Source organism: Adelges cooleyi, unplaced genomic scaffold (assembly GCF_023614345.1).
Source record: "Adelges cooleyi isolate 19-005CV unplaced genomic scaffold, UGA_ACOO_1.1 ACOO_flye_CR_arks_rails_tigmint_CR_PRNA_9, whole genome shotgun sequence".
In the NCBI taxonomy this organism is placed as follows: Eukaryota; Metazoa; Arthropoda; class Insecta; order Hemiptera; family Adelgidae; genus Adelges; species Adelges cooleyi.
In genome coordinates, this window is record NW_026096579.1 from 16,954,861 (window position 1) to 16,975,816 (window position 20,956).

The 20,956-nt window shown below is 31.4% G+C and overlaps 2 protein-coding genes across 4 annotated transcripts; both read left to right on the top strand.

Annotated features, from left to right (window-relative positions):
* The first annotated feature begins 1,592 nt into the window (after positions 1-1,592).
* On the top strand, positions 1,593-8,028 carry LOC126846237 (WASH complex subunit 2-like). The gene is made up of 13 exons (XM_050585510.1): positions 1,593-1,818; positions 1,898-2,017; positions 2,345-2,521; positions 2,791-2,933; positions 3,192-3,339; positions 3,458-3,632; positions 3,712-3,981; positions 4,086-4,144; positions 4,214-4,296; positions 4,396-5,912; positions 6,017-6,177; positions 6,239-7,310; positions 7,504-8,028. The coding sequence occupies exons 1-13, from the start codon at positions 1,813-1,815 to the stop codon at positions 7,581-7,583; spliced, it is 4,011 nt and encodes a 1,336-aa protein (XP_050441467.1). The 5' UTR covers positions 1,593-1,812; the 3' UTR covers positions 7,584-8,028.
* A 1,127-nt stretch (positions 8,029-9,155) lies between these two features.
* On the top strand, positions 9,156-18,530 carry LOC126846239 (ataxin-2 homolog). Of its 3 annotated transcripts, none has more exons than XM_050585512.1 (14): positions 9,156-9,760; positions 9,841-10,074; positions 11,209-11,338; positions 11,425-11,635; positions 11,710-11,846; positions 11,950-12,071; positions 12,557-12,655; positions 12,726-13,150; positions 13,223-13,471; positions 13,887-14,311; positions 14,413-14,734; positions 14,833-14,996; positions 16,093-16,685; positions 17,518-18,530. In XM_050585512.1, the coding sequence occupies exons 2-13, from the start codon at positions 10,004-10,006 to the stop codon at positions 16,630-16,632; spliced, it is 2,895 nt and encodes a 964-aa protein (XP_050441469.1). In that variant the 5' UTR covers positions 9,156-9,760; positions 9,841-10,003; the 3' UTR covers positions 16,633-16,685; positions 17,518-18,530. The 3 variants fall into 3 exon arrangements, with proteins under 3 accessions (XP_050441469.1, XP_050441470.1, XP_050441471.1); XM_050585513.1 differs by having other exon boundaries at positions 9,156-9,513; XM_050585514.1 differs by lacking the exons at positions 9,156-9,760; positions 9,841-10,074 and adding an exon at positions 10,124-10,721.
* The last annotated feature ends 2,426 nt before the right edge of the window (positions 18,531-20,956 follow it).

Genomic DNA, 20,956 nt, shown 5'->3' on the forward strand with positions numbered 1-20,956 from the left:
CATGCAAGATAACTATTTTAACTACTTACAAAATACTCGATTACTTGTAGTCGTAGGTAATATAAATCTACTGACTATGGTACACACAGACTTAAATATTGTTATCATATTATTTTTATATTATTATTAATTATTAATTTCAGTGATAAATAATATTTGTATTTTATACATTATCGAAGTGAATGTAAAAATATTTGTAATTTTGTCTTGTGTATGATTAATAAAATATTATACATTGTATTTCATATATTATATTATAATTTTTTTTTTAATACATATAACAGTTGATACCGCAAAGTATTATTTTTTGTTTTTTCTTTCATCATTCTTAATATTGTTTTTGTGTTACATGTTAATTGTACATGTGCTAAATAAAATTTAGTTATTATAATTAAATTAAATTGCTACCCTTAATTGAAGTATTAAAGATCAATGCGTAAAAAAATAAAGTTGAATGAAACATTTTTAAATGTATGCATTTTTAAATTTCCATGCGATTATTTGACATATTTTATTATCTCACACAAAAATAACAATTAATTGTTTTTAATCAACCGATACTACCGTACAGTAATATCATGAGATATTGTATACGTATATTTAACTTCAAGTCTACTTTTTAAATTCAAAGGTAAGCTTTTAATTATGTAAATATAAAATGTATTTATTTATTTATTTACGGAATTAATTCCATTTACAATATATAATATTACAGCAGTTTAGACAAAAAAAAAAAGAACAGTATAAGAAAAACTTACAAACTAACAAAAACATTTTTACAACTACACACTAAATGTTGAGCTAATGTCACTTATACTACAAGAAAATAAATCTAATTTTACTGAATTTGCAGATGACATTAAAATATTTACAACTGAGGATAAATTATAATCAGTACGTATATTTTTTAAAGTAAACAAATCATTGTTTCTCGTAGAATATTTGATGGCAATCAATTTGATTGTTTAATAATTTTAAAAGAATAAACGAAATTTAAATATTTTCTACGATTTCTTAAAGTAGGAATATTAAAAAATCCAGAAACTCCTTCATAACCCGAACGAGGAAGTCTTTCAACATTGCATTTATAAGATAAAAAACGTAAAATAGAGTTTTGAGTTGAATCTAGTATTTGATTTAAAATAATTAAGGAGTGTGGAGACCAAATAAGTGCGGCATATTCCAACTGTGGTCGCACAATAGAAAAATAGACATTTCTTAAAGCAAAATAATTATTAAAATTTGAACAACTCCGTTTTAAGAAAATATTATGTATCATAATATTATATTCGGTTGATAATATCACACACACGCCGACATGGATTGTAAAATACTGCCAATAATAATATAATACAAAATAATATATTATTATTCTGTATACGACAAGGTAAATAGGTGGGTCAACTTGATTTTCTCGGGCGGCCGTGTATTTCTTATGTGAGAGAACCGGCTACCATATTTTAAAAATTGATAACACAAGATGCTGACATACTTGTTTATTATGTTGTGCATGCGTCTAAAAATTTGATAAAAAGTAGAATATTTGTTATCAAGTTCGATATTTTATTGTGTAATATTGTCATAACTCATGATAATGATAAATAAATTATACATAATACTACCTATTATATGTTTTTAAATTTACAAGATATTTACATTCTAAAAAATATACTAATTATAATCACAGCTCGGAATGTTAAAAAAAGTATTGACGTTTTACGAACATATTTAAAACTAATCTAATAACACTAACGAAATTTGTGTGTTTGATTTTGTACATGAACATAATATTACATAATAGTATCAGCTCTAATGGATGTAAGTGTCCAATAAAATTAATATTAATTGCAATACTATTATTGTACAAATTTTTATTTGGTTTTTTTTCTTTTATTAGGATAAAGTGCAATCTGTAGACTCACATGTATGGACGCTTGGTGATTTTATCGAACGACGTAACAATTGGAACCAGCTAGATGAAGTGCAATTAGCAAAATATCTCGAACAATTATCAAAGGTGATAAAAATTTCTGCATTCTTGAATTTTAATTTATCTTATAAGTTATAAACATACCAAAAAAGTTGAAGAATCCTACGTTTTGTTTCTAAAAAAAAAAAATGAATCATTTAAATTATTTTGCTTTATTTCAAATTAAAAGAGTAAATTATTTAATATTATGTAACCTTTTAACTTTCTACTATTATGGAAATGTTTTAAATCTATTTTAACATAATTTGTATTGTAATATCAAAGACAATATGTAAAATCAAAATAATATTAAGATAGAATATTTATAATGATAATTTGTTTTGTTAAAAATCATTTATATTTTTTTTTTCTTAGAAAATTGCTCAAGGTGCAAAATCAACCTTGAATGATTTAGATGATTTGGTAGCATGTGTAGATGATACAGCAGTTAAGGTAGCAAATATTAATAATGAATTCCAGTTGTTAGCCGATAAACAATTCATAGAAAATAAAGTCCAAGAAGAAGATGAGACAGTTCAAAAACTACCTGAGGTATGACAAAGTCAAAATATTAAGTGTTACTATTACTCTACTCCAAGTAATATTTACTATTCATTATCTAACTCGGGGAAGATGTAAAATGTACAGGGAAAGAAATTAAACTTCCATTGCTAATTAAAGAATTTTGAATTTTTAGTATTTTGTGGTCATAGCCAAAACATCACAAGTCTCATTCAATTAAAAATTCATTATTAAATTTTTAACTACAAATGGTTTTAGCTTCAATGTTATTTTTATGCATTCATTTGTTTATATTTTAGAAATCTGTCGAAAATAAATTTGATGGTGCTGATACGCTAGTTGACGACTTAAAGACAGCTGTGAAAAATAGTTTTAATGTGATTGAAACACATTTTGATAAAGTCACTGTTGTTATTAGTGATTCCGACGATGATGACTTAAAGTATGTTATTTTTATTTTATTCATGTATATACTTTTTGAACAATTATTATACTGTAACTATAGATGTAAAATACACAAAAACAGCACTAGTTACATGTTTGGCTAGTTAATGCAATCATTGTTTCATTCTTTTGGTAGCCAGCCGTATTCGCAATCCGCCAAATAACAAGTCGATAACCTAGTCGAGAAAAATACAACTTTTGTTAAATACGAATAAAATGCATTTATTGTATAATATATTTGATTGATTTGTTTTAGACACGAAGAAACTATTTTGAGACCACGACATTTTTACAAGAAATTACGACTACCTACAATAACTGGAAGTGTACAACCTGAGGAGATAGAAACTAACAACATGTCTTCCGATTCAGAATCTTACGTAAAACAATCATCGAAAAACGAGGTGAATCAAGCATATTGTTTAGATTAAAGTGGTTACGTATAAAATTCCAAAAAATAAATTGATATTGAAAAAGCAATTGATATATTAGAACAAATCTTAACAATATGACATATTATAGGAGTCATTGTCCAGCAGTGATGCTGAAATTGTTGATGACATTCAGTCAATTAGTAAAGATATTCCAATAAATCAGCCGTATAATGAAAATGCTCAAAAGGTCAACAGTCAAAATATAAGCTATGAACCGAAGACTCCGGTATCTATTCCACAGACAACAGATAATGATAATGAGGGTATGTTTTTTTTTGTTAATTGTAGTTGTCATGATTTTATGATTAATAATAACTAAATTGGATAATTATTTTTCAACAGATATATTCAGTCCACCTCCATTGAGCTATGATAATGACGACGAAGATGATAATGAGTATAATATGTTTGGCCCTAGCACTAATGACATGTACGGCGAACAGAATTTGTGGGAAGATGATTACGAAAATGATTATTCAAACGAGCCACCTTTGCCCGTTTGTCCAGACGATCTTCCTAAACCAATTCCACAACCTAATGTAGAAGAAAAAAGCATAATATCTGATGTACAACAATCATTGAATGATGAACTTCGAAAACGTTTTAATAAAGGTTAATTTTTTATTAAATTGAAAAAAAAAAAAGATTTATGATGTGCTTGTTATTATACTATTATAACTGTACTCATGAGTCCTATGTAAATTGTTGTTATGTAGAAGACATTTCTTCAAGAGAAGATATAAACGAATCGCAATCAGAACTCCCCAGAAAAAAAGTAAATATTTTAAGTTATGAATGTTAAAAATGAATGATCATTTTTTGAAATCTAAATATTAATTATTAGATACCTAAAGGAGCGGTCAATATTCTTGGCGGACCTTCTAATTCAGTTGTACGTCATATTGATAACTTGTCTTCAATAATTGAGTATGTCCAAAATCAATATTTATCAATATTTAAGTATTAACTGTAACTAAAAATATAAATAATATAGAAAACCAATTTTGTTTTTTTGTTTTAATTAAGACCACCCAAGGAGACGTTATCAAAGGATACGACTAAATCAAATCAAGCAGCCGATAATCATGAAAAAATGATTTCCAATAATTTGACGGAAGATAAAAAGCTTCCCGTTATAAATAAAGTTAGCAAAACCAAAAAAGTGCGATCATTTTTCGATGTCGATACCGACTCGGACGAAGAAAATTTCTTTGCTAAAAAAGCTAACGTGACTAGTGGAAAACCTGTAAATTCAAAGAAAATAGAGACTTCTGAAGATGTCAGAAATGTCGTGGGAATATTCTCTGAATCTGATCCCGATGAAGATTTACCTATATCGCAACCAAGCAAAAAAAATGTTGCAAGTAGTCATACCATAAAATTATTAGACTCGTCGTCCGATGATGATTTGTTTAATGTAAAACCTTCTAAAAGTAAATCCGCATTGACTTTGTCCAATAATACTGATAAAAATGTATTTGAAAACTCAAAAGCTAAAGCACATGGAGAATTAAAATCATCTAGTGAACACAATCGAACCGAAAAAAAGATAATAGATAATAATAAAGATTGTCGTGTCAATAGTTCACCTATTGTTTTAGATAATAACAGTGTATTAAATAATGAAGTAAAGTCGTCTGATGCGGAAAGTGTTAAACCACAAATAAGTAACACAATTTCAACAACAACAAAAGAAAAGAAAACATCTAGTTTTCTTTTTTCTTCAGACGAAGAAGATGCGCTATTTAATGTTAATAAGTCTACAAAAATCATTGATGGCAACAACGTTTTACCGTCTCAATCACATACAGTGAATATTACCAGCAATGTACTGTCGAATGTACGAAATGAATCAAAACTAGACTTATTTGATTCGTCATCAGACGATGATGACCTGTTTAATATGAGTAAGTCAAAAAAAAAGACTCCATTACCAGAAAAAACACAGTCTGAAAATACTGCCAATATTCATATAAATGATAATAATGTGAATAATAAATTTGAATATACAGAAATAATTGATGATAACTCGGATAAAATAGAACGTTATTCTGTTTCCAATTCAATATTTAGTGAAAACCAAGATTTATTATCTAACAATAGTATTAGTTCTAGTCCAACTACTCCGGTTATGATAAAAAGTAATATGAATTCTTCGTCTGATGAGTTCTTTAGTCCAGTATTACGAATCGAAAAAAACAGCGAAGAAAAAGAGCTTCCTCAGCAAATATCTGTAGATTTACTAAATGACATTGAATGTGTTTTAACCGAAAGGGACAAGAATGATCAACGAGAACAACCAATGGCAACTGAGCCTAATGATAATAATGTGTCATGGGTGCCAGACAGTGACGGCAAACAATATTCTACACCCAAATTCGATAGCAACATAAAGAGCTCTGAGAACGTAGAAAAAACCACAGAAACTGATTTTGTTCCAATCTCAAATGCAGATTACAAAGATTCATCAAATAGCGATTCTCCAGATGGTTCATCTATGAGTTCACAAAAATTAAAAGATGAATCTTCAGTGAAATTGCCAGGTATTATATTTTATGAATTATTTTTTCATTATTATTATTTATAATAATCAGCTTTTGTGATAGTTTCAATAAATTGTTAAGTGATTATGGTTTTTTATTTTTAGGAAAATTGCATAAAAATGCAGGTGCTTTTATAAATGTAGCTAGTTTACTACCAAATTCTAAGAAACCATCAAAGTTATCAAACGTTTCCTCGAACACCGAAGAAAGTACCCGAGAAAATGATTTACCGAGTAATGAAGCAAAGTTGTTTAGTGCTGGAAAAGTAAATTAACTATATATAAACTTATTTAACTTGTGTTTAATTAATTAATTTATTTATTTAGGATCGAGCTAAAATACAGGTAAAACGAAGACCACAAAGTCGTAAAGCCAGACAAGCCGCTGCTCGAATGTCGGCTGTAGAATACAGTTACGAACAAAATTTACAAGTACAGTCTAGAATGTTTGGTTCCGCATCTGATTTGGTCGATTATCACTATAGTCCAGCACTGCTCGATGACGATAACTCAGATTTAAAAAATAATCAAAACAAAATTAAAGTAGTAATAAGTGATAATAAGATAGAGTCTAACGATGAGAGTGTTTCAGATGTAAAAGACGATAAACAAGAAGTTGCATCAAACAGCGATTTAGTTAAATTAAGTGAAGACAACTGTAAACAATTTTATTTAAATTTGTCCGATGGTGATGATGACGATGACGATATATTTGAATCAAAAAAAAAATTATCGATCAGTCATGACTGCCAAGTGGAAAAAACCTTTAAATTTGATCAGTCAGAAACATCAAGACGAGAAGCTGATGATTCCGATAGTAAACTTTACGCCACAAATACAATCAACAATACAGCCAGTACATTATTCGTGGCTGATGACGATGATAGTGATGATTTATTTGGATTGCCGAAAACACAACATACAAATAATAACAAAAATGAAAGTGAAACTGAATCGAAAGTACAACAAGTCGAACCAAAGACGTACAGTGAAGAGACGCCTAAAAACGAAGTCAGCTCTGTAATATCGGACGATGAAAATGATGATATAGTTAATACAGACAAAACAAATAAACAAAGTGAAATTATTCAAGAAGAAAAAATTGAAAAATTAGATGTTAAAAAATCTGAAACTAAAAGTACAACAAAAAAGTATGATTTGTTATTATCGGCTGATGACGATGATGACAATATATTTTTATCCAAATCAAAAATTGTAAAACCAACTACGTCCAATTTGTTTGACAGCGATGATGATTTGGATTTTGATCAGAAAGCACCAGGCAAATCGAAAAAAGATCTAGCTAAATCTAAATCGCTGTTTGGAGATGACAGTGATGACGATTTGTTTACAAATAAAACAACTACGCCTAGCAAATTTACCTCAAAAAAGCCAACAGGTTTGTTCAATTTACATTTTCATAATAATATATACTTATATAATGTTTTAGATTTAATTTTAGCTTCTAGCCTCCCTTCTTCCCTAAAATGTTTAATTTGTTGAAATGGTTGTCAAACAATTTTTTTAAAATTTTATTTCATAAATTAACAATAGTATGTATAGTTTTATTGATATATACTTTAATATTTCAGAGCAAGTTAAAAATCTACCTAGTCGAGCCGGTGTCGTAAAACTAACTGCTGAAAGCGTTGCCGACAATCCTTTATTGTAAGAAAACTGAAAAAAACTATAGTAAGCATTTGCCATATACAAATTTTAGTGTGAATAAAGGTTGAAAACAATGTTATTTCATCAAATGTTATGTTTACATATAAAATTATAGATTTATTATTTTACCAAAAAAATAAAAATTATAATATATTTTAATTTTTTGTCATTTCTGTATTAAATATTATAGTAAAAAAAATACCGTTGCATGCTTTATATATTCCAGTTAAATGTTTTTTATTATATGGTTTTTTTTTTTAGTATAATATTTTGTTAGTCATCTTATTGTAAATGATTATTTGTTATTTTATTTTTATGTATTATAATAGAACTATTTTGTTTTTATATTCAATACTATTTTATACATGGTTACATTTATATTTTTATTATTGTATTTTTTCTATGTAAACTGTTGTTATCCACATTATCTATCTAAGTGTTATTGTCAAAATATCATAATCGACATTAAACATGATAATTTGTTTTATTTACATAAAATATCATTGATTAAAATATATACACTTGCGATGCTTGCACTTAATGTATTTAAAAGTGATTCGTTCAGTATAATATTATATTATTTTTATCTATGGTACCTTGTGACCTTATCTGAGAGCCACATATTTTCAAAACAATTATAAATATTAAACTTGAATGGCGGAGTAAACTGATAAGCAGTCGTAATAAGGAATCGGGAAGCTATCTTTTATACATATCGTAAGTCAGTACCGATTAAATCGGTTCAGCGGTTTAAAAGCTAAGGAGAAGAAAATTACACTTTGACCGTACTAAAATTTCTAGATTGCTTTGTGAGAGTAAATGTAAATCGATAGTCAACAGTAAAAAATAGTTTTGTTATGTTGTTGATTCCGATTTATATGAGAAACACCGGTAACAAATTATTGTGCACAGACGATCTATCGCCTAACCTTATCATCCCTAATACTCAAAATATAATTTTAAGCACATCATAGCTTTTACAGCACTATTATCAGCAGTTTTGAAGATCTGTGACCTCCCCCCCCCCACTACACACTGTATTGGTATTTTTTTTTCGATTTTTAAGGGAAATCGACCGAATTGGTTTAGCCCATTGAACGAAAAATCGATTTGACATATTATTGTAATTTATTTTGTTACACATATTTTGGCGGGCAAACCATATATTGTTCCATGACCGGCGGCCGCTCGCTCGGTTGTTCCATGAAACGTTTTTGTTGGTGGGACACGTCCTTTACGGAGACCGTACGCGGTACGCTCGACTCTCTCCAACCAACAGACCGACTACACCGTACGCGCCGCACCGCCTAGCCTACTGCCTAGCGGATGTACCGTCGTTCGCGCAAACTCGTCCGTCGTCGCGCACACGGTTACACTATTCTCGTATATTATTATACACGTACCTATTATCGTACACTGTGGCGTAGCGTAGTCGGGTGCATGTATATATATACCATAATAATATAGTAGTGGTAAATATATATATATATATATACACATCATACATATATGTATGTATCTACACGCCGTACGTATGTATACCGTATATATATATATATATATTTATATATAAGCATATATGTTGCATTATTACATTACGTTTTGCCCGTCGAGGTGTTTGCATCTTTTGAAAATCGTGCTCGCGTATATTGATTACAATAGTAGTAATATTATTATAATAGACCGTCGGCCGTTTGTCGGGCAGAAAGTTGTCGTGGAAATCTCGCCAGGTCGATGCGTCGTCCGTCGCCGTGTCTACTGTGATCGCCGCCACTGCTGCCGCCGCCGCATTTTCCCGGTCGTTACAGCACCAGCGCAAGGCGGTCGTCGCGCGCTCCGTGCACAACACACTTGGGCCGACACCGAGTGCAGTGAACTTCACATCGATTACGTCAGCGCGTGCACAGCCTAACTGCCAGGGCGTTATTTTTTCGGTTCGCCCCCTATACATTTTTTTTTTATAGATTTTATTTGTTGTTTTTGTCGTGGTTGCCGAATTTGTTTCGTTTCGTTACACGATTAATCTTTTTACGCTCTTGAAAAAAAAAAAAAAAAAATATATATATATATCCATATATATGTTTAATAAATAAATAATATAGTAAAATTGAAGAAAAGCTCTCGTCAGCGGGCGGACATTTCTGAACGAAACTCGTTTTAATACACACATACAATACACGAGTATATACATATATTATTATTATTATATATATATTCATAAAAATTATTTTTTTACGGTCTGTATCTCGGTGTGTAACTAGGTTTGTCGCAGCCGCCGCCGCCAATCGAAAACCACAAAACGGGAACAAAGGCCGTTCGAGGTACCTCTATTGTCTTCGCGTTAGAAATTCATAGAAAATTCTTTTCAAAATTCCGGTCCCGACGAAGAACTGCGCCTTTTCCGGCCGAAACGACGACGGCAGGATGAACACGACGAAAAGAAAAAGTCGCGCCAACACCAACAACAGCGGCACGGCCGTCACCGCCGGTTCCAGGTAAAAACTAGTTCTCGGTGCAATTCAATATTGACATGTTAAAACAAAAACCGAAAACGGCGAATTTTCCAATTTTCTGGCCGTAATGCGAAAACCATGCCCAAAACGCAAACGGGCACGTTATCGTTTGAAAAAAATAAAAATAAAAACCTACGACGGCTATATTGTTTTTCGCTAATCAATGTCAACAGTCGCCATTTTGTCGGGAATTTTTTCCCACTATCTACGCGCCTACCTTTACCGTAAGCGGTACCCCAGTTTTATTTACACGCATTTTCCGAATTTTTCCTCATCCGCGTTTCTCGTTCGCCGACTTTTCTGCCGACACGGAAATATTATAATATATTTTTCACTCGACGCCGTTTTTTCTTGTGGCTTTTGGGCGTTATCAGTTTCGCGTGTGTTAGGTTAGCAACAATTATACTATTACCTATAATACATTGCCAAACTTAAAACAGAAGGCGTCGCGTAGGAAATGCTGAAGGATCTGTGTGTGTTGTTTTGCATCATTACAGAATATTAATAATATTTTACCGAGGCTATTGTGAAACGCCTAGTGTTTTCTCCTCGGTTTCATTCAAGCAGTACCAACTCGTCAGATAGAGTGCTGTGTTTGCAGATTCTGTTATAAAAATGGTTTTGATAAAGTATGTATTACCTACCTAATTATTGTTGGCTATTTTATATTACGACTATTAATATAGGTAGTAGGAGTATTATTGTTGTGGGTCGATTACATTTTTAAATTTTGATTGTGCCGGACATAACATTGGGTACCTACACTTTTTTTTGAAGGCCTCTTCTTTTGTTAGGTTATTATATCGTCTTTTCACAAATCGGTATAAGACTGTTTTGTGAGTATATAGTTAGATTCAAGTTACGGTCAAAGTACCTAATCATTATGATTCCAAATCTTCAGATTAAGAATACATTATTTACATTTTTTCGACTTTTCTCTTCAGTAGTACATTAGTGTTTTCATGTCTCTTTGAAGTCGTAAGGTGTACGCTAGTAACAATGCATAATAGGCTTCTCGGGTATTGTTACTAATCAAATACATCTGTAGCCTGTATGTATTTGTATAAACCCACTGATATTTTTGGTTTAATGTAAAACGTGAAATAATTTTTACAGGCCTCCCCGAGCCAGAGCTTCATCTTCAAGTGGAAATGGAGTCAACGTCCAAGTAACTGGTGCTGATGGAATATATTTAAATGAAACGTTTATGCATCGTGTTACAAGTTTGATTGGACTCGAAGTCGAAGTGAGTATAATATAACTCTAGAGGAACAATATATATTTATATGAGTAAGCTTATTAATCGTCTTTTTTTTTATTTGCCTCCTTTAGATATTTACTCATTCAAAAGAAATGTACTCCGGTATATTACGCACATTTTCTAGCAATTTCGATGTCGTATTAGAATTACCACATAGGACTGATCCTCCACCATCCAGTCAAACCGTTGGTTTACAAATTATAGCTGACAAAATGATATTTAAATATGACAGTATAGTAAAAATTACTGCACACGATACAGACTTAGACAGTATGACTCGAAGTAATGCATCATAGTTTTTCGTCCCTAAATCCAGAGATATTTTCATTTTATTTATTTCTAATCTAATATTTCAGACACATTCCAAACAGATACTACAATTAGTAAATATAATGGCCAACCTCTAGGTGAAAAAGTGTTAGAAATGTGGGAACCGCCAACGATCAACGGTGATCTAGAAGAATTTGATTTAGGTTCTGGAAATACTAATGCAGTAAGTAACGTGTTTTTTTTTGTAATAACAATAAAAAAAAAAAAATATATATATATACAAATAGAAAACATTTTTTAAATAATGTCGTTGAACATTATTGTAGAATGGTTGGGATGCAGATGACATGTTTAGACGCAATGAGCAAGAACATGGTGTCACATCTTCTTTTGATCAAAATTTAAGCGGTTACACAACAGAACTGCGAACGGATGTGTCAAATTTCAAGTAAGAGGCCTACCTGTGTTAATTATTTGTAATTGTTCATGTTACATTTTAGTTAAAGTATTTTTTGGAGCGAAGCTGAATATAACTAGAAATTATTGTATAAGAAATAGTTGTGGTTGCGCAAATAGCAGAAAAAATGAGTGACAATAGATGGTCATGGTTTTAATAAGGATTTAGAAGTAGAGGTAGATAGAGAATTAAAGGTGTTGAGGAATTTGGGGTAGACTGAGAAATAGTATGAGAGTAATGCGGAGGAAAAGGTTTTTGCTGGTCGGCCCCATCTGTCAAGAGGTAAGGTGTGGAAGAAATATAACAATTTTTTTAGACCCGTATCGTTATACTTTAGCTATATATATATATATATATATATATATATACTTAGTACTTTAGCTTGTTATAATCTGGCACATCAGCTCGAAATTCATATGTAGCGATACATTTATTTATTATAATAGTATATATATAAAATTAAAAAAATATTTTAGAAATGAAGAAGCAAAAGCTGCACGTTTAGCTCGAGAAATAGAAAGTAATCCCAACTCACAAAATCGAGCTAACCTTGAAAATGGAGACGAAGAAGAAAGGTATTATTTTTTATTTGGCCTTACTGATGGATGTATAATATTATTACAACATTTTTATTTTTTATTTCAGGTTTGCAGCTGTGTCGAGACCTAATAACGATATGTCCAACAGCCACAATGATAGCAAATATATGTCTGGTCGTCGCAAACCGAGTTCACAACAGTCATCTACAAATGCTTACGGTTTGTTCAATAGAAATCGTAAGCATCCGGAAAAGTATCCAAGTAGTGGGTCCAATGAACGATGGGAAAATGTTTCTGGTTCAGGAGTTAAAAACAGTAACCAGAATCGAGGACACACTCATCAACAAAACGGCAATAGTAATGTAAACAAATCTACAGCGCCACCATATCACAACAGTAATACCAATCAGTCGTATTCGACTAACAATCGCGAGTCGTCTTTGTCTGTAAATGGTCAAGCTGAGAAACGTTCTTCGGTTGCTGCAAGTAATCGAAGAGAAACTCCCGCTTCTTCGTCTGGGCCTAGGCATGGTAGGGGTTTTTGCTTTTTTTTAAATATAATTGATTTTATGACTATTAATTGAATATTTTTCCCCCTTTAAGCAACGGGTAGAAGTAATTACTCTTCCAACGACAATCAATCATTACCTCCTTCGTCTCGTTCTTCGCCTCCAACTGTCCAAGGACATCACAATCAAATTACAAATATGCCTCCGTCTCGGTATCAGACGAGCACATATACGCAGCAAACCAACGCTGCAAATTCTCGGCCAAACCATAGCACGTCATATGCTGCTGCGGCCGATAAATCTATGTCAAAAACTCAACAACCCCCACCACATCCCCCCCGAGGTATTTTTTCAAAAGAACCACTGCATTTTTGCATTTTACATTTTAAAATTAATGATTTTATTACTTATCTTGCTATGATTCTTACTGTATCTCACATGGTGGCGCGAATACAACCCCAGATTAATGCCTAGTGGGGCTGTATTCGCCCTAAAAAATAATTATTAAATATTAATCTGCATAGTAATGTTGAATAAGTATTTATCTATTTTATTTGAATGTTTTTGTTCAGTCAATTGCAATTTTGAAATTGTTTTTAAAACTGTTTCCCATTAATATTATTCAGTTTAATTAATGTGAAAAAAATCCAGAATAAATTAATTTTTCGAGTATAAGCATGAAAAATTAATAAAATTATATGAAATGTGTCGTCAATATATTTAAAAAGATACTAATTTTTGGTATACATTTTTTTTAGTGAGAGATGAGAGTCTTTCATCAGAGTTAAAACGATTTAGTACCGATTTTAATTTATCAACGGCACCCCCTCAAAACGATCCTCGAGTATCATCTCCAGCAGCCACTGTTGTGCCTGAAGTGTCTTCGAAGCAACATCCTGCTCAAGTACCACATTCCGAGCCGCCACCATCGCAGCCTGCACAGGAAGTACAACAACTGCCTAAAGAAACGACTGAACCTGTGGCGTCTCCACAACAAGTATTTAAACCTCAATCGGAAGGACAAATTGAAACGGTTGCAGAAGTACCGATAAAAGACAAACTCGAAAAACCTTCAGCAGATAATTCTAATCAGTCACCAGATAAATCCGTTGTACAAACTTCGAAGCTCAACCCCAACGCCAAAGAATTTGTCTTCAATCCAAATACAAAACCTTTCATTCCAGTAAATAAAATATTTGTTTATAATTTGGCTGTAACTGGATATTATGATGTTTTCAATTTATTATTTCATTCAAATTAATACAAATCTTTAACCTTTTGCAGAGGTCACCGAGTACTCCGAATTCGTCTAGGCCGATGACTCCTCAAACACCTACGACTAATATTGTTGCTACGTCTGGACCTCATCAGCAAATGATTCAAGCACAACACGGGCCGGCAATTGCTATTCCTGCAGCTTACCATCATCATCACCATCATAATGCTCCCGGTAGCGGACAAATGGTTACACATCAAGCACCGCCACATCCCCATCCAGCATTTACCATGTTACCTACTGTGTTTGTGACGTCAAATTCTGCATTCAATCATCATCCGCATTCAATGCCCCCGCAACCCCCAAATCAAGCTGGTAGATTCCGTAAAAGTAAGTATATTTGAGAGTTTCAAAAAAAACATCAACAAAATATAATATATATCTAATTAATCCATTGTTTTAACTCTTTTAATGGTTTTATATTCCAGTGACCGTAGGCATGTCCCATAGAGGTGATATAGCTTCTCAAATACAAGTAGCCGCTGCTACCGGACAACCGCTTTTGGCTCCGGCGCCTCTTCAAGCTCAATTTGCTGTACCGGGTTATAGTCCACAACCGATGCCTACACCACAAGCTTATCAGCAAGTTCAGGTACGAATATATTATAGTAAAGAATGACAAATCATTTAAGTTTTGATGCGAAACTCTGTGTATTCAATTTTTATATCTAAAAACACAATTGCTAACAATAGTTCTTATAAAATGTTGTGTTTCCTATTGATTTTTACTTATTGTGATTTTTGTTGGTATTCATATTTTTAGCTTTGATGCGAAGTTGAAAAAGTTGATTTTACAATAATGTGTTTCTATTTTTTTATTTTTTCTCTGGACCCACAATCATTTTTAATCTGCTGAACCGATTTCTTCATGGATCAGAAGTCCCTGAAAGGTACATAATGCCGAAAATTTCATCCCATCCCCTCTTAAATATATACCAAATATAAAGATAAAAACTGTCACACAGGAAGGGTAGACTTTTTCTTAAATTCGCTTTTTTAGGTGTAGTTTTTAAGGCTTAAGTTCTGAAAGTTAGATTGAAGGTAGTTTTAGAAAGGGGCTAGGTTAGGTTGATTTACAATTTTCTCAAAAATCTGTAGTCAAATTTTTTTCTTTATTAAAAATAAACCAAATAAAAAGTTGAAAATTAAATTGACTAGTAAATTTCTAGGTTGTTGAGTGAGTAAATCAACAATGAATATTTATTTTAAACAACTTTATTATGTTGTTAATTACGATATATGGGAAACAACAGGAACACATTATTATTGACTGATAATCAACCGTAATTGTAATCACGCTTATACTAAAAATACAATTTCTAGCGCATTTTTGACATTGTGGCTTTTATCAAAATTGTATTTTTACTGTTTACAGACTCGCATCGAAGCATTTATTTGCTATAATAATTCTTGTTGATCTGTACCCCCCCTCCCCCCTTCCAACACATTGTTTGTCTTTAAAATTATTTATATTATATAGTTTTTATTATTACATATTCGCATCAAACTTTTTTTTTTCTCAAGTAATAGCCAATCTGGGATTTTTGCATCAAACTGTTTATTTGAAAACGATTATATCACTTTCTTTAAGTTAAAAGAATTCCTGAAGGCTTGCAACCTTATCACCCCAACTATTGCCTTACCCCACTGTGCTGTTTTTTAAATTGTGTTGTATTATTATTGTGCAGATGGTCCGTATGGTACCGCAACAGGGTGGAGGAATGATGCCTACTTTAGTGCCAACTTCGATTAGCTACCATCCCGCCAACGCCGGTCAAATTGGCCAAATAGACAATGGAGTACCTCAAGGGCCGCCATCGTACCACCATCACCATCATCACCAGGCATCGCAGCATCACATGATAAACCAACAACAGCAACAAACTGCGCAGTCGCCGGCACCGCAGCCTGGTGGTCCGCCACAAACGCCCGGTCAATCCCAGACCCCGGTGAATTTCCAACAACCCCCACCGCAGCAGTCGCAGCCACCCCCTTTCCCCGCGGGCACTACAATAATGTGTCCCATTCTGCCGTCAACTGCCACGTCACAACCACCACCGACGTCTAACACACCAGGGTCGGCGCCGCCAATGCAACAGCCGCCGCCGCCTCAGCAGCATCCCCAACAGTATATTTCGCACCCCCACCCACCGCACCCACATCAAACAACGCCGGCGCCCACACAACACGGCCAGTACCATATATATTCAACCATTCGGGAGTCATGAGACACAGCCAACTCATACGATCCTAGTCCACGTTTAGTAAAAGCAATAATAAAGTGAGTATTATTTATTTGTCAATGGAGATTATACAAGAATGGAAATTACAGAGAAAATAAAATTAATGTCATAATGTAAAGATTCATGATGATATAGAAAAAAAATTGGAAGTGAGACAGTTGTATGCCAAGGAAATTGACCATATGTATGGTTTTTATAGATTTAGAGAAGGTATATGACAGAGTGTTGACATAGGTTTTGAAGTGAGTGTTAATGATAAAACGAGTTTGTATATTAGTTTGATAGAGGATATGTATGAAAGTTCATATACGAGTATCAACAATATGTGGGAAATAACTGAAAATTATAAGGTTAGAGTAGGTGTGCACAAGGGTTCTGCATTGATCCCTTACCTGTTTTCTACATAGGTTCTGCAAAAGTGTGGTGACTATGTTGTGTAATTTGGAGTACAGAAAATGAGTGAAGCGGAGATCAGAAAGTACGTTCTTAGTTTAGTACTTAGTTGATTGGAGTGACGAGAGAAGATGAGAAAACAACAAACACTTAAGAGGTAGCTTAGGCGTGATTATGATAGCGAACAAAAAGTAAGATGAAATTAACTGAAACTGTTTTTGGGCATGTTATGAGGAAAGAAGAATCAGAAGCAGGAAAATAAATGTAGGAGAAAAAGAGTGTAAAAGGAAGACCGAAAAAAAAGTTGCTTGATGCTATTGAGAATGATATGTGGACTACCAGATTGTGTCCTCTACAGGTTTAGGACAAGGATGGATGTCCCCAAATGGTTAGGATGTAGAAGATACAAAATGTGTTCATCAAATTTTAACTAAAAAAAAAAAAATCTTACTGATATTTTGTTATATGTAATTTTAGTTATTCGGCGTTATTCAAGTCTTGCAAATCAATTGTCAGTTCTACCCGAAAATCTTGATCGAAATCTGCCTCAAGATCTAATAAATTCGCCATCATCGACATAATGATATAATAACTACGTGTTAGCTTTAGCTAAATGTTGTTCAGTATCTGTTATAATTTATTTATTATTATTATTTTCTCGTTCTTTTTAAAATGATTATTATTATTACCTTTATTATAATTTTTTTTTTTTCATTGAATCCTTCCGAGGTAAATTACATTTATTTGTTATGCCAATATAAAGAGAGAGAAAAAATACGAACATGTAATTCATATATAAAAATATATAATATATACCTTAGCCGACATTGTGACCCAAAATGTAATTTTCAATTTTCATTCACTATTTTAAATATGACATTTTTTTGCGGTAAAAAAAGAAGAAAAAAATGTTTCATGTGATTAAAATTACTTACTAGAATCGTCTCTAAATTAGTAAAAAAATTGCATTATATTAGTGCCGGATTGTATTCTCTGACCGACTGATTTTTGTCTTTAAAACCGTGTCGTTTGTAGTAAATACAATAAGGGACTGAATATATATATATATATATATATAATATATAAAAACAAAACTTGTAAGTGAAGAATCGCCGGTGAGCCGAGGATTTGTTTAAACCTCGTATCACCGACGATTCGTTACAAAGTGTTATTTACCCAATTATGTTTTGTGATTTTTTTTTCTTCTCTCGTTTTATTATTATTATTACATTTTTTTTTCTCGAGTCGGTACAATATTTTTATAAACAATTTCCCCTCGTGGTATATGAATTTGCTCGACTTATCTATTTAGTGTTAACGGATTTGTTAGATTGGCCGCAGTACGAACAAAATATTATTATAAAATACATTCGGGAGTATTTCATGTACGTAATTAAAGTATTTACTATTTTTTTTTTTTTTTTTTAACAAATAAATTAATTGTACGTACTGTGGCTAATCTAGGACTTCTAAAAAAATAAAAATTAATGTATTGAAAACTAGGTAAAAAAAAAAAAAAAAATTGTTAAATGCTGTGAGATCTTGTTAAAGTTTTATATGAAAGTCTTATTTTGTATATTTTGTAATGCCACGTTCAGTAAAAAAAAAAATAAATTATAAAGCTATCTCCCGATACTATTTTTGTGTATAATTGATGAATAATATGGTTTTTTTTATACCTACGACTAATGACCGATAATGTTACCACGAAGAAATAATCTACAAACGTAAAAAATCGTTAAAATACAAATGATTTTTTTCAATTACCGAATTTTCGGAATTAATTTTTTTAAATAAGAGGTATGAATTTATCTTGATGCATTAACCAATACTGCCAATGTACTTTTTTATGTTGAAAACTACTAAAATTTTAAATACTAGTTAAACTCTCTTTGCACAGTATTCTTGTGTCATAGAAACCTTGAGACCAATCATCACCCATGTATATATAAATATAAAAAAAAAGGGCATTATTCTGTAAAATTTCAGTTATTTTTCATTATTGAACATGTAAAAAATTCAACAATTTTTTTAATCGTCTATCTCGAAAAATCTATTTGTGATTGTTGCGAAGAGTGTAAAATTATGAACAATACGTTTTTCTGAACATTCAATGCAATATTTAAATTTCAAAATTCTGAGCGGGTCACTTTTTTATACTTGACATTCTTAGTTATTAAAAAAATTGGGAACTTACCCAAATGAAAAAAAAAAAGAAGTTGAGAGTAATTATTTTTTTTTTTACAGTAAACTAAAATAATGATATGATGCGATTTTTGTCATTTCGATTGTGATTATAATTGTTGAATTTATTCCAAGTGAAGAATAGGTTCATCGTCGATCATTTCTTTATTTTTTGTCCGTTAGGCATTTCAAAAAGCCAATTTTTTTTGTTGTAAACATTTTCAGATTTTTGGCTGGAGATAAAAAAACATAATATACCTTCTATATGTCTTCTATACCTTCTGGGAAAAAAGGTTTTATTAATAAATTGTCTTGTTTTTTTTTTCAACCTTTTCATATTGTGGACATATTATAAGAGTAACCCCGAAAAATTGCAACGTTTTTTCCAACGTCAAAGGTGACATTTTTAAAAAATCTGTTAAAGTTTATGACGTCGTTTTTCATGTGAAAGGGATGAAATATTTGTTGAACTTATGGCCTTTATGAATTTATGGATCCATATTGATATTATAACCCAGTGAATAGGAAACGTGAATTATTTACGTTTTTCTATTGGAACACTCAGATCGTCACTGACCTCGAATTTTAAAAAAAAAATTATGGCCCTTCTGTTGCTTAAAATTGAGTCCATAATATAGCTATAATATATTTTATTCAATAATTATATGCTATAACGTTTTAAATGGGCAATATTTATGTACTCGGCCCTGTTTTTTTTTTTAATGAAAAAGTCTGTCCAATCATTATTGGACATTAAAAGGATTACCCATTGGTAATCCTTTTTTGTAAGTAAAAAAAAAATCTAACGTTAAAAAAACATTTAAATCTAACATTGAATTGTCCTTCAATCGAAATCGACGACTGCAGTCGAAATCACTACAACGATTGTCGTTGAAGATAAAATAAATAATAATTAGTTTTTAATTATGTATAGTGATTTATGTTAGATAAGTGTGTATTTAAAAATGTTTTACAAAATCACGTTAAATTATCCTGCAAATGATTTAGCTATACTTGGGAAATATTATTATATTTTGAATACATTTATAGTATTTAATATACTCTTTTAAAAGGAGTACATTAAAAAAAAAAAAATTGCAGAACACCTAAATGTAAATTATATTTTTAATGCATTTTTATGAGTGTTGGTAATACGTTTTGATCGATTGTTTCTTTATAAACAAAAATGCAAAATTAAAAATAAAGTTTCCAGTACAAATAATTAAAAAAGTTATTTTTTAAACTATTAGGCGGGTAATGTGTATTAATTTTTGATCTATCTTTTGATCTAGGTACCTTCGACAAGTATTTCATTTATAATATTGTAATAGCAGGTAATATCTAAACAGGTAATAAATAAAAGTAGGTTGGTGTATCAAATAAATAATAGATTATATCCAAATGTGAGCGTCACAGTATATCCGCAGGTCGCATGTTGATTTGCACATAATTAGAGTACAATTTTAAACTTTTAAAAAATGGATAACAGATAATAAAATGTAATTTTTTTTCGAGGTCGCTCTTCATCTGCCAATGCGAATCGGTAAACATTATAATGGCAATGTATGTAGTTCATATTCTGTGTCTATTATTTCACTATATTATAAAATAATAAATACCAATATATGCTTATAAACTATATTCTATGAATCTATGGATTTGTATATTTATTTTGTTTCGATACAAATACATGAAATGATAAACTACATAGTACATACACATAACCTACATA